The sequence below is a fragment of the Capricornis sumatraensis genome, chromosome 5 (assembly GCF_032405125.1).
Source record: "Capricornis sumatraensis isolate serow.1 chromosome 5, serow.2, whole genome shotgun sequence".
In the NCBI taxonomy this organism is placed as follows: domain Eukaryota; kingdom Metazoa; phylum Chordata; class Mammalia; order Artiodactyla; family Bovidae; genus Capricornis; species Capricornis sumatraensis.
In genome coordinates, this window is record NC_091073.1 from 108,731,906 (window position 1) to 108,746,516 (window position 14,611).

The window sequence follows — 14,611 nt, forward strand, 5'->3', positions numbered from 1 at the left end:
AGTAATAAATTTGGTTGTATTTGATATTTTGCCGTACAAAAATTTTTTTCATACAAAAATCATGACTTTATGCATATTTGAAAATTTTATTGTTGTAAATATATTTGTCAGGTAGAAGGATAGAACATATTTAATTACCAGTCATTGTAACCTGCCAGGCTCCACTGTCCATGGAATTTTCCAGGCAAGAATACTGGAGTGGGTTGCCATTTCCCATTTCAGGAGATCTTCCCAGCCCAGGAATGAAACCCATGTTTCTTGTGTCTCCTGCATTGGCAGGTGGGTTCTTTACCACTAGGCCACCTGGGAAGCCCCAGCATTTAGACATATGGTTTGTGGGCCTCCATTTGTATGCTTGCCCTGAGCTCTTTGTTGGGGGTGAGCCTCTTTGTTGAGGGTGGTAGTGACACTCCACTATCAACTTCCTGTTGCCTGCTTGGCTTCTTGGTTCTTCCATTACCCTTTCATTTTGCACAGATGAGCAACCACATGGATATTTTCTTAAATGTCACTTTCTTTTTAACATGAAAGGTAGAGTTATGGGTTGAAGAGTGTCCCCCTGGAATGAGTGTTGAATCCTTATCCTCATGCCCTCAAAATATGGCCTTTTTTAGAAACAGTGTCATTGCAGATGTAATTAGTTAAGATGAGGTTATGCTGGAGCAGGGTAACCCTTTTAATCCAATATGACTAGTGTCCTTATAAGAAGAGAGAAACTTGGAGACAGAGGAAAGGATGATGTGAGAGACGATGGTCACGTGCTGACACAGGCAGAGACTGGGGTGAGAAAGCTTCTATAAGCTGAGAAATGTCAAGGATTTCCAGCAGACACTGAGGTTGGAAGAAGCCAGGAAGGATTCTCCACTGCAGGTTCCAGAGGGATCCTGGTCCCATTAAGACCTTGGTTTTGAACTTCTAGCCTCTAGAACTGTGTGACAATGAATCTCTGATGTTTTCAGACACCTAGTTTGTGATACTTCTCATAGAAACACTAGGAAACTAATACAGGTAGTACATTAAAGATACTCTTTGCCTGTTGTACAAGTGCTCTGCAGGCTAAGTACCTAGAAGCACATCCTCTGGGTCATAACAAACCTGTATTTTTCATCTTAACAGGTACTCCAGATTGCCCTCCAGTGTGGCAGTGTCAGTTTATGTTCCTGCCAGCTGTGCGTGAGAGCACGTTTCCTTTGCCCTGGCCAACACTTGACATTAACAGCCATGTAATTTTTTCCCCATCTGATGGGTAAAAAGCAGTATTTTTAAAAAAAATTGTATTCCCTGATTACTAGTGAGATTGAGTTTTTTCCCATTTGTTAACTTTTCACTTGAATTTCTTCTTCTGTAAATTGTCTTTTTATAAGCTCTGCCTGATTTCCTGTTGTGATACCAATCATGAATATTTCTTTACACAGGAGATGATCTTATTCATTTAAAACCGTTTCTAGTATAGGAAGAGCTTTTAAATATCGAGAATGTTTATTAGCTTTAATTGGCCATCTTTTCAGCTTCTAGTGAGATGAACAAATGATATTTATTTGACCTGTTGATATGAGGCACCTGTAACTGTAAGAACCCTAAAAAGCAGACCAGTCAAATACTTTATGGGGCAAGAGGAATGCCAATGTGGGGCTTTTCAACACATGTTTAGAGAGCTGCCTAGTTAGAACAGAGAGTGTTTCTAAGGGAATATGATGGTCAACTCTAGAGAACAGGCTGAAGCCTTTGTGGGGTGGAGTCCAGAGGTTGAGCTTTACTGCAGAGGTGAGATGAAATCACTGCAGTGTTTGGAGTAAAGGACTGAAGAATGTAAGAAGACGAATATGTTGCTGTGGTGCAGGAAGAAGAACAATCAAAGCAAAGAGAGGACTTAGGTACTCAGGGAGGAGTAAACGAAGAAAATAACCTCATAAGGAAGAAAAGACCAAAGGTAGGTCAGTACACCAGTGCAACTCTGCTGAGTGATTTAGGAAGAAGGTCTTTATAGGAAAAGAAGTGTACCTATTCAAGCATGTCACAGACTTGGGGGACTTTGTCAGGAGGGCTAAAGTAGAAGATAACTTTTGGGTTTCAGACAATGTCCAAGTTGCACAAAGTTATTTAGGAAAATGGAAATAAGAATATGTAGAGGGCCTTTTCTCTGGGCACTGATGTAATACTGATGGAAGGCTAGGAGAAAGCACACCTCATCAACTTTTATTTCCAACTGACAATGTCAAAGAGAGTGATTTTCAGACTGAAGGTGGAGTGTAGGGCAGAACAAATATGATAACTGAAGATAGTTCCCAGAGGGTGAGAAATTATAGACGAGCATCTATCTGCTCTGTGTAAAGTGTACCCAAGGAAACTGAGAGAACTTTTAATGATATCTTTATATTTTAACTTTAATGATATCTCTGAATCTCTGATGTTGACCTTTGAGAAAGCTTGAAAAATGTGAACTTAGAAGGCTATGGTTTTTCCAGTGGTCATGTATGGATATGAGAGTTGGACTATAAGGAAAGCTGAGTGCTGAAGAATTGATGCTTTTGAACTGTGGTGTTGGAGAAGACTCTTGAGAGTCCCTTGGACTGCGAGGAGATCCAACCAGTCCAACCTAAAGGAAATCAGTCCTCAATGTTTATTGGAAGGACTGATGTTGAAGGTGAAACTCCAATACTTTGGCCACCTGATGCGAAGAGCTGACTCATTTGAAAAGACCCTGATGCTGGGAAAGACTGAAGGTGAGAGAAGAAGGGGACGACAGAGGATGAGATGGTTGGATGGCATCACTGACTCAATGGACATGAGTTTGAGTAAGCTCCAGGAGTTGGTGATGGACAGGGAGGCCTGCCGTGCTGTAGTCCACGGGGTTGCAAAGAGTCAGACACGACTGAGCCACTGAACTGAACTGAAAAGTAGATGTGTATGTGCTTGTGTGCATGTGCGCAAATGGAATTCCAAATTTCAGAAACATAGATTTCACAGACTGCAAATCCATAGTGATCTTAATGTCAGGGCAAGATCCTAGGACAGCATTCCAAAGGGGATGGCATGTGAACTCCCAGAAGAGGAGGTGAGGATCATTAGAACTCTACATGGGTCATGTAAAAAACTGGCTGATCACGTTTTCTTCTTCATCGGTTGCCATGACTGTTAGATCAAGGATCACTGTTGGTTGCAGAAGCACAAACAATGAGGAGGTATCAGAAACCCAGTAGGAGCAAGCACAAGAAGGAAATGAACAAAGAATGTTTAGCCTGGAAAGAAGAGAGTATAGTGAGAACGTGATGGCTGACGTTAAATATGAGAAGAATCATTCTATGGAGGAGGGGTCAGGTATCTGTGGACTTCTCCAAGGCCAGTGGCTAGGATTCCAGGGACCTAGGATGAGACTCAGTATAAGGAAGACCTGTTTAACCACGCATACCATCCAGCAGTGGAACACAGTGCTTTGCAAGCCAGTGATTTCCCCATCACTGCAAGTATGCTAGCAGAAGCTGGTCAGTCACTTTTTGGGAAATGTTCTAGAAGAGATTCATGTGTTATTGTGTGGATAACTCTAAGCTTAGTCGCGTCTGACTCTTTGTGACCCCATGGACTGTAGTCCACCAGGCTCCTCTATGCACGGGATTTTCCAGATAAGAACACTGGAATGGGTAGCCATTCATTCCCTTCTTCAGGAGATCTTCCTGACCCAGAGATTGAATCTGGGTCTCCTGCATTGCAGGCAGATTCTTTACTGTCTCAACTGCCAGGGAAGCCCAGTGGAAATGAAAGTCGCTCAGTCGTGTCTGACTCTGCGACCGCAAGGACTATACAGTCCGTGGAATTCTCCAATCCTTTCTCCAGGGGATCCTCCCAACCCAGGGATCAAACCCAGGTCTTCCGCATTGCGGGCAGATTCTTTACCAGCTGAGCCACAAGGGAAGCCCAAGAATACTGGAGTGGGTAGCCTATCCCTTCTTCAGCGGATCTTCCCGACCCACGAATTGCACCAGGGTCTCCTGCATTGTAGGTGGATTCTTTATCAACTGAGCTATCAGGGAAGCCCCAAAGCCTTTCCAATTTTGAGCTTCTGTGATCCTAGGCCAGTGTAGGTGCAAATGAGAAGGATTAGGTTGGAAATAATAGAGACCGTGAAGCTGTACATAATGGGGCAGAAGGAGCTTGAAGAAGACAGTGGGAAGACATGTAGATCAGTTACTTAAGGAGAGAAAATCATACAGTCATATAGCCTAGAGGAAGAATCACTGTCTTTTTTAACTGCAAAGACCAGGATCATCCTCAAATGGTTTAGAGCTGTCCAAAGGCATTGCACTTTAAAAGAGGCCTCAAATCAGTACCTTTTATAGGGTTTCTGGGATGTAATGAAGGACAGACGTTTCAAAATACAATGATAAAGGTGGTCAGAAAAGATGACGACAGTACCTCATCACAGTACCATTGAGGACCACTGGGAGGGGCATGGCATGTCACTGGAAGCAGGCCTAAGGCACAGGCCAGGAGAAAAAGCTGAAAAGCAAGAGTAAGAGAGGAGTGGAATAATGGCAGAGGGAGGGAGGATAGGACACAGGAAACAGGTGCATTTACTACAAAAAGCAGCTGCCTGGGCTTGCAGAGGCCCCAGGGGCTCCTCTTTCAGCTGGGCCTCAGAGGCAGGAGAGAGGGTAGCAGACTCAATAGAGACTGAGGCTCTGATGCTGGCGTGCCCCAACTTCCTGAGTGACCTTGTGGATGTCATTTCACCTTGCTGCCTCCTCCCTATTGTCAAGGGCAGGTATACAGCTCACCTAAAAGTACTCTGGGCTTTACCAGAGAAAATAGGTCCAGAAATTTAAGACATTGTCTGCCTGGGTAGGAAGTGTCTACACTTGTTTCCCTTTTTTCACGGTTGAGAGAGGGAGAACAGGTAAGTGGAGGGTGGAGAGAAAGGTGAGAAGACATTGTGGCCAAAGTCAGCCTAGCTCCCCATCATCGTCCCAGGGAGCGCGGAGCCGGGATGTGGCCGGAGCGGGCTGGGGGCGGGGGCACGCTGCAGCGCGCAGACAGCCGGACACCCAAGGACCTAAGCGGACACCCAAGGACCTAAGCGGACATCCTCGGGCTCTGCGGGCGCTTCACCAAGTCCCATTGCAGCATCAGGGACCAAAAGAGAGGCACGCCCCTCCCCCACTAGATGGCACTGAAACGCCTCGTTCGAGATATTCAGAATGCAGGAAGCTGGGAAAAAAGACAAAAAGAATATGGTGGAGGTGCGCTCATTTTGGCTCGCCGGCCCAGTTGTGCAAAGCAGGGTGCCAGACCCTCTCTGATTCCCCAGGGCAGCCCTTCAGTCGGCAGTCCGGGCCTTCGGCTTTGGAATGAGAGTGAAAATGAGGGGTGAGCCTTAGAGCGGAGAACCTAAGGTTTCGACCCGGGAGGGAGGCACCCAGCCCTGCGGCGGCATCTCACGTGAGCCGGGCGGTGTGTGTTGGGAGGATGAAGCTGGCTCGCTTGGGGCCTGTTCGCTTAAGGTCTGAGGTCTCCCCTCGCCATCTCCCAGAGTCCTCGGAGAGCCTAAATCCAGCCACCACCCGGATAAGGACAAACCCCGAACCGAGGTGTCATTTAACCCCACTTCCCCACCTCAAAGCGTGAGCCTCCCAGGCGTTTCCAAAATCTATTAAGCACCCTCAGGCCCCCGCCCCCGGAAAATTCTGTCTCTCTCGTCTAGAAAGGATCACTCAATTTTCTTTTCCCGCTGAGGAGGGAGGTGGAGGTGGGTGTATGTTGGAGTGTCTGGCGCTGGCGTGGGGCTGGACCGGGGCTGGTGCCGACAAACCCGCGGACGCGCTCGGCCCCGGGTGGAAACGCCTGTAGCCGGTTAGGGCAGCGCCTGCGGCTTTCTGGGGGAAAACAAAGATCAAATACAATCCAGGACATAGGCGACCGAATCCGGGGACGCAGGGGAACTTCCTCAGTCCCTCTGAAGGCCCACTCCGCAATAAGCAGTCTTTTCTTTCAAGAACTCTGGTCTATTTAAGCGAATTTTGCACTACTGAAAAGAGATAAACGGAGATGGAGGCAACATCCTTACATTTATACTAACGCCCGTAAACATGCTACATATCACATATATGTATATGTGCATAAATATGGATGTGGTTGTGCACATACCTAGCCAGACACCATTGACTTGCCTGGTCACAGAATAAGCCTTAGACATCCTGTGCCTGGGAAATGGTGCACTTTATCTTTAAGGATGCTAGAAAAATAAGAGATGAGGCTCACGTTGCACGGATGACATCACTAGCTTTTGGCTGCGCGCTCCGTGTTCTCGTCTGTGGGTTTCAGCCAAGGCTGCAGCGCCCGGCTCCCGAGCAAGAGAGCAAAGCCGCGGCTTCCTCCAGCGCCCCGCAGCCGGGCGATGCGATTTCCCGAGCCTCCCCGGGGCAGCCCGGGCTCTGGCTCCCTGGCACCGGCCGAGACCGCGAGGTCCCGGAGCCGCCGCGGCTAGAGGAGGAGGCAGGGACGGGGAGCTGAGAGTCCCAGCCTCCCTCCCCCACCCTCGCTCCATTCACCTCGGCGACCACCGCTCCTGGAGCCGGATCGTGGAACGCCGAGGCCGGACGCGACTCTCTGCGTGCTGCCGAGTGAGCCGGCATCTCAACCCCTGGGTGGGCTGCGAAGAAAATGGTGCAGTCTCAGAGCGGCTGACCCCAGCTGGACCGAGCAGACGGAGTGCTGGAGTGCCGGGGTTCAGGTGGCGGGAGAAGGGGGCGGATTGCGTCGAAGGGCCGGAGCCGTTGTTTTCCTGGGTACCTGCAGCACCCGGGCAGCACGTTCCCGGGGCTACACGGGAGCCCGATGAAGTGAGGCGGAGGCGTCGCGGGAGAGGCGGGTTTGAAGGTGGCCGGGTGGACACTTCGGGAAGAAGACGGCAGTGGTGGGGGCGGCATGATGCCCTGGGGGCTGGCTGCTGGGCGGGCCGGGCGCGGCCATCGCGCGACCTGTCCATGGTGTTGAAGGCGCCGTGCGTCGAGCCCAGCGCGCCCCGCTCTGTGCGCCCTGCCGGGTGCACCCTCCTCGGCGCAGCCAGCCTCTCGCGCCCGCGGGCTGCCGCCCAGTCGCCGCAAAGCCCCGACCGAGGGTCGTCCGGTAACGCCGTCTGGGTGACCGCACCGTCGGCCCGAGGGGCCGCCTGAATGGCGAAGCAAGAGGCAGACGACCCGGGAGCTCGCGGGGAAAGGTCGGGCGAGACCGTGCACCGACTGGGAGCCCGCCTCTGAACGCTCCGCGCTGGCCAGAAGGAGCAAAGGACCAGCTGGTGACCAGAGGACACAGAATTTTTAAAAATTTTTTGGGTAAAAGACCCGATCCAGAGAAGACTTCTTCCCTTGCAGACCAGAAAGGGTAGAGTCGCTGAGAGGGAGACCCAGGCGGGACTCAGGGCAGCCTACCCTGGCATCTGGAGGTTTCCTGAGCTGGCCGGCCGCATCGAGGGTGATTCAATTTATCCCGTCGCCTAGCATCTCCTCCTGATAGACCCCTCCCCCAAGAAAGCCAAGCGAGTGGGTCCCGCCACTCTGCACAAAGAAAGCCCAGGAGTCCCACCGCAACAGAGGGCACTTGGTGTTTAGTTTCCGGCCCGAGGGCAGCGTCGCCCGAAACCCGGCTGAGTGCTGCGGGCGCGGCGGGTTCCGAGAAGCAGTTTCTTGCGGGGCAGGGAGGGGGCGGGAGGCGGCCTGGCCCGGCGCGGCGCCGCCAGAGGCTGCGCCTGCTCGGGAGGACGCCCAGGGGATCGCCGGAGCCTCTCCCGATCAGAACTTTTTACGCTGCCCGCCCCCATCCCCTGCAGTCCCTGGGCTGCTCACCAGCAGGCAGGGGCCGAGGGGCGCCGCTGCGGAGTCCCCTTGCCGTCCCCTCCTCGGCTCGGCCGCCCGCAGCTTTGTTCCGGGCGCGCTGAGGGAAGGAGAGGCTGCGGCGGATCATGCCCAAGGTGTAGCCGCGAAGCGGAGGCATGGCTGCCGGAAGGTTACTGCTCTACACGGGCCTCTCGCTAGCGCTCTGCGCCCTCGGCATGCTGGCCGTGGCCATATGCTCAGACCACTGGTACGAGACGGACGCCAGGAAGCACAGGGACAGGTGCAAGGCCTTCAACACTCGCCGGATCGACCCCGGCTTCATTTACAACAACAACAACAATTTGCCACTCCGGGCCAGCCGCTCGCGCCTGGACCGCTGGGAGGGCAAGCTCCTCCGGGCCCGCAATCGCCGGCAACTCTTCGCCATGAGCCCCGCCGACGAGTGCAGCCGGCAGTACAACTCCACCAACATGGGCCTCTGGAGGAAGTGCCACCGACAAGGCTTCGACCCCGAGATCGCGGCCCTGATTCGGAAAGGTAAGCGCTTGGAGGCGAGGCGTGGCGTGGCGCGGCGCTGCGGAGAGCCGCGCGCCCCTAGGCCCGGCTGCCCTCTCCTGCCTTCGCTCGGCCGCAGCCTCTAAGATCTCTTGGTATCAGGAGGTCAGGTTATCCAGGCTCGGCTGAGCCTTGAAGTGGCCACATCTTGCCTCCCAACAGCTCGTAATGAGGCTTACCTCTCCCTCCTCAGCCTTTGGTCTTGCGTGTGCCTGATGGGATTCCGACAGAATCTCATGGTCCAGGGGTTTTACCCAGGAAGATACTTCAGTGGTCTCTGAAAAGGGAGGGAATCTGTAATCTTGTGCAGTTAACAGAGGAACGAAACCCTTTAAGAGGGTTATGTCGAGGTAGACAGACTTCTAGTTTTAATCTTTGTTTTACGTGTTGCACTGATTCATCAAAGGCAACTGGGGAAACATCTCACAGAGAAGGCCTTATTCATGCCAGAAATGTTGAAGTGCTATACTCTGCTCGGCATAATGCAGGCACTAGTCATAGAAACATCAATAAATCACAGCCCCGGCCCTATTTCAGCCCAAACCCTGTTGACCTGTAGCAGCACACCACAGTTCTTGATTTGTCTTTTTGAGTGGTTGACGAAAATGTCTCCTGCACACTGAATATTAGCAGGATCTAATAAGCACACGAAAGTAGTTCCCCCCCCCCCCAGTAACACCAGAGTGAGTACTTAAGAGGGAAAAAAAAATACTATTTTCAGAAGATTTGTAGAAAACATATCCAGAGTATATGAATGCAGAAAACAAACTGCATTTGCTAATGATAAAAATTTACTTGATACTTTAATATGATCACAAATTTTTTTAAATTCTGCTCATCTGATGCGTTTGTAGATCTTGCATGATTTATACTTTGGGGAGCATCCTGCTCCATTAGCCCACTGAAATATTGTTTGGATGTATATTAATATTGCTTGGAAGAAGGGAATATGCATGCTGGAATATGCATTGATGATAGCTGCACCCTGGAAGCTGTGGTGCAGTTTCATGAGTTCCTCCCACCCCCTTCATTTTCTTCATCTGTTAAATGGTAATACCAAGGTGAAAACAATGTTGTTGTCTGAAAAGTCTTTGTGGCTACCATATGAGGTAGTTTTTCCTAATGTCAATAATTACAGTGCAGGGTTGCTGCTATTTTAAAATCTTGTATGTGAAAACTGATGTTCTTTGATTTGTTAAAATGTTGAAGTGGATCAGAAAAAAAAAACTATTAATTTGAAAAAAAAAAAGTCAGTTGTTTAAGAAAGACAAACAGTGGGTATAGTTTGAGTGGCCACTCAGATTTAGGTGGGTAGGTTCAGAAAGAGAATCCATCTTAGTATTTGTCTGCATCTTCTGTAGAATGACTAGGGATTTTAGATGATTTTGTTAAGAATGTGTTACTATTACAAGCATCACATCTGCTTCATGGTTAGACTCTTAGTAAAGTATGGTGACCCGCTTGGAGCTCTACAACTTTGTCAAACTGTATAGGATATTAGAGATTTGCAGAAGAGAGCATCTTGAGTTCAGGAAAGAAGAGGAAGCAAAATAGATTTTGACAATGGTTGACTTTGTAACAGTTTTCAAATTCTCAGATTCAGGAAAATGTTACTTTATGTGTCATTTTCTGCTTTCATTAAAATTGGAATGATAGGAAGTTAGCTGAAATGTGAGGAAGGATTCATGTTAATAATGATAACCACTGGTAGGACTTGCTGAAGGACATTCTTGAATTTTCTTTCTTGAACAGCTTGTGGAACAAGACTGGTATCCTTCTGCCTGATATTGGTTAACCCCAGTGAGAAAAGGGGGGCTGGAATTCATGACTTCTGGTAGTTCCATTGAGAGCTTTGACTCCCTGTTGCTCTCCTTGGCAATCGGACTAGAAAGGTTGACTTGGTCTGTGCACCAGAGGGATTGGTTACCATAGCGACATGTTCTTCCGGTGAAGCTGGAAACACAGCGACAGGGAAAGGAATAGGGGAAGAATGTACAACATTTTGACTTTGTATGGACAGGTTTTTGAATTGAAGCAACAGAAAATGGACAGGGCACAGCAGGGGGATTGAATACACTGATACCTCGAGTTGGCAGGGCATTGTATTTCACTTGAACTAATGGAAACACTGTTTCCCATCACCCAAAATACAGCAGTCACTGTCAGCTGCAAGCACCTGCTTACCATGGCCATTTCTATCCATTTGACATTCTTGTTAGGTTTTACTGAGATAGATAGCATGCCATACTTACAAATCTTGAAAAACTTAAGGTCACTATCTTCATTTTTAATCTCAAAACATAATCTTTGAAAGCCAGATCTGCTTTATCTCAGCAGTGATGGACATACTGTGGAAATAAGTGCGTCTTACGTTAGGAGAATTCACAAGCAGTTCTAATAGCGTGCATAGTAAAAATAGTGTACATCTTCCTAGATGTGCAGATTTTAGCAGGAAGTTAAAAAATAAAAAAATAAATTGATATCTTTCGTTTAAATTTAAGACATCTTAGAGAAAGATATTTACCTCATGGTGTTTATTAGCAGTCTTAGACCTTTGGTTTTTTGGGAAGCATCTTAGATTAAAATTCTGGAGATATGTGTTGGGCAGGGGGAAGGGAAGTCAGGAAAAAGACTACGTAAAATATGTCAATATTATGTGAACATTAGAGATTTATCCTAGAGTCCTAAAGAACTCAATCATTTATTAAGTCAATGTTCATTACATTAGAAATGTTTGTGCATTTTACAATAATACCACATAATTTAAAAGGAAAAAAAAATCAAATCTATATCTGATTTGAAGACAAAGTCCTTTGGATTCATATGCTTTCTGAAATCCGTTTCTTGCCCTGCTGACATGACTGTGCCCACAGGAAGACGTTTCTGATCACTGTGTATTTATTTGTTTGTCTTATTGAACCTTAAGTTCCTGGAGGGCAGGAAAGATAATCATTTGTAAAATACATCCACCCGATGCATGGTACTTGGGAAATAACTCATACAGATTAGGTTCCCAGAAAAGTATCCATCAAAAGCTTATTCTAATTGCTGGAACACTGTGTGGGAATCCAAAGAAAGGATTAGTCAGAAAATTGTGATAGGAAAAAAGAACCAGTGTGACTCTCAGGGCAGTTTAATATTGCAACAGAGGCTTCATAATTTAACAAGGGAGATTTCTTGAGCAGAAGCTTTGCTAAGGAGTAAGAGCAACACAATGCAGTTTTGGATAACACATGTCAGTGAATAGACACATATCACCCACAATTGGTATTTTTCATGTTAGACGAGATTTTAATTTTTTCCTTCTTGAGGGTAGGATTTGAGTAGAGGATGTAGCAAAGATCACTTACCCTTGAATTCCCATCTGTGTCTACAATCAGGTCCTCTTGTCTTCTTTCTTTTCAATCAGTGACTTCCTGGTAAGTCACTGTGAGCACTGGGGACAGATAAATGGCAGGATCAGTTTCTGAAATCCTAGAGACTTCCAGACTGTTAGAAGGAGCAAACACAGGTAGGAGTTTGTTCCAGGGAAGATTCAGATTCTTTGGTTAGTACTGAAATGTTATGTTGATACGCCTTGAAATCAGTAGACCTTCAGCTGACATGCTAAGAACTTCCTTATTCTTTGAAAATAGGCTTTATAGGAGAACTTGACCTAAGTAATTATGGAGTGGTAGTCAGTGTTCTGAAGTTTGTGTTAATAAAACCTTGTACATATTCACAGATTAATAATGGACTCAGCAAGTATTTATTGCACAGGTATTAGCAAATATCACTGGAACAAAGAGAGACTGACTGGTCCTTGGAATTCCCATCATTCTGTTAGTATCACATAGAGTAAGTGACGAGTCTGGGATAACGAGAGTGACAGAAACAGATGCAGAGAAACCCAGAGAAGGTGACGCTTCATTGTGTTGGCAGTAGGATGAGGTCAGGTGGGAGGGAGTTGGGGAGAGTTGCCCTGAGGAAATGAAATCTGAACAAGATCTTCAGGAAGTTTGGAGGCGGATGGGGAGGAGGGGCATTTCAGGCAAAGAGGCCAGCACAGGCACAGCCTTGGAGGTGCGAGCGACCCTGCCGTTCGGCCTGTGAGTGTTGATTTATGGGGCGAGGAGAGGAGCAGACCAGGAGCTGGAGAGCAGGCGAGGACCGCATTCAGGAGCTTGTGAGCTGAGATCCCCTGCAGCAGTGCTGCCCATGGGGTGGCCACCAGCCACATGTGTCTGTTTAAACTGAAGATAATCATACTTAAATAAATTTAAAAATCACTTCCTTGGTCGCATTACAGATGCTCAACAGCCATATGTGGCTAATGGCCATCATTTCAGATAGTAATAGTATTTCAGTTCAGTTCGATTCAGTTGCTCAGTTGTGTCTGACTTTGCGACCCCATGGACTGCAGCACGCCAGGCCTCCTTGTCCATCATCAACTCCTGAAGTTTACTCAAACTCATGTCCATTGAGTCGGTGTTGCCATCCAACCATCTCAACCTCTATCATCCCCTTCTCCTCCTGCCTTCAATCTTTCCCAGCATCAGGGTCTTTTCAAATGAGTCAGCTCTTTGCATCAGGTGGCCAAAAAGTATTGGAGTTTCAGCTTCAACATCAGTCCTTCCAATGAATATTCAGGACTAATTTCCTTTAGGATGGACTGGTTGGATCTCCTTGCAGTCCAAGGGACTCTCAGGAGTCTTCTCCAACAGCATAGTTCAAAAGCATCACTTCTACGGTGCTCAGCTGAAGTACTAGTATTACTATTTGTTAGTAGTATTGCTATTTATTAATAGTATTACTATTTGATTAGTAGTGATCAAACTTGATGACCAGGTACTCTTCTAAGAGTTTTACGTTTATTAGCTAACTTATTCTTCATGATACTGCGCTGAGGTGGGTATTTTTATTATTTATCTCTATTCTACAGTTGAGGAAACTGACACACAAAGCTCCATTAACTTGTCACATTCTCATGATAAGAAAATGAAGGTGTCAGGCTTTGAATTCTGGCTCTGGGTTTGAAGACTTACCCACTCCACTCTACTGTTGCCATAGAGTCTATTGGGGCGGGGGTGGGTGGAAAAGAGACTGGGGTGTTTATTCCTCAAATTAAAAAAAAATAGGGTTATTTTGCTGTTTACCTGAAACTAACATGACTTTGTAAATCAACCATTCTTCAATAAAAATAAACTTGCTCTTTCAAAGAGACAAAAAAACAGGAAGTAATTTAGAGTTCATAAAGGTGAGACCTGCTAGAAGTCTTCAGCTTAGCACTGAGAGGAAGGTCATTTCAAAGCAAAACATTTCACCTTGCCTTGAGACCCGTCAACAGAATTTCGTCCTCCTTTTGTGCTGTAATTTTTGAGTATTTCTTTTTCTTCTTTTTCACTGTGGTAGATGCTGAGATTATAGAAATGAATGACATACACATTCATTCCACAAATATTTATTGAGAGTCTAGAGGCTGGGCATTGTGGAGAAGCTTATATTCCATGGTAGGGTGGGCAGTGGAGAGAGACAATAAATAAATACAGATGAAATAAAAATAACACCTAATGAGCTAATCAGTGTATAATATAACATGCAGTAGTGAATGATATGAGATGTCTTTGCCCTTGATAAGCACAAAGGGGAAGATGAAACAATAAGCCCAAAGAATAAATAGTTCTATTAGTTTTGGTTTCATAATATCTGGAGGCTTTACCTGCTCACAGGCATATACATATAAAACTCATGATGTCTGTATAAGGCGTGCATCTCCGTGCATGTATGTTACATGTGTGCTGGGGGAGAACAAAGTCATCATGTGGTTCTTATCCTCAGGGAGCTTACACTCCAGCTCACGGTTTCCCAAGTTCGTTGTCATGTGTGAGCGGATCAGGCTCTTTTGCAGGAGGTCACGTCTGTTTCAACTGGATCAGGAGTCATCTGGGAATTCAGGGTTGAGCTCTTCTTATTGAGCCAATGAAGTCAAGAGCCTTATTTCTGTTGCAGAGGCCAGTTTATTTATTCTTTTACTGTAGGGTTGGTAAGGATCAGTTAGAGGATCGATTCTATATTCCACTTGGGATTGTCAGTTAAAAATATTTTCTCCCTCTTTGCTATTAGTAGGTAATCCTAGGCCTTTAGGCAGAATCCTAAACACACTCTGGATTAGACTCTTCACACATACAGCCACCCCCACACACACCCACCCCACACACATGTATATGTCTAGACACTGGATAGTAGAGTCA

At 47.0% G+C, this 14,611-nt stretch overlaps 1 protein-coding gene across 1 annotated transcript in view; it reads left to right on the plus strand.

Moving 5' to 3' along the window:
- The first annotated feature begins 7,981 nt into the window (after nt 1-7,981).
- Nucleotides 7,982-14,611, plus strand: part of TMEM178B (transmembrane protein 178B) — a 399,615-nt gene continuing 392,985 nt past the window's right edge. Inside the window, exon 1 of the mRNA XM_068973481.1 lies at nt 7,982-8,363. Coding sequence (XP_068829582.1) covers nt 7,982-8,363 — 382 coding nt within the window. The remainder of the gene's footprint in view (nt 8,364-14,611) is intronic.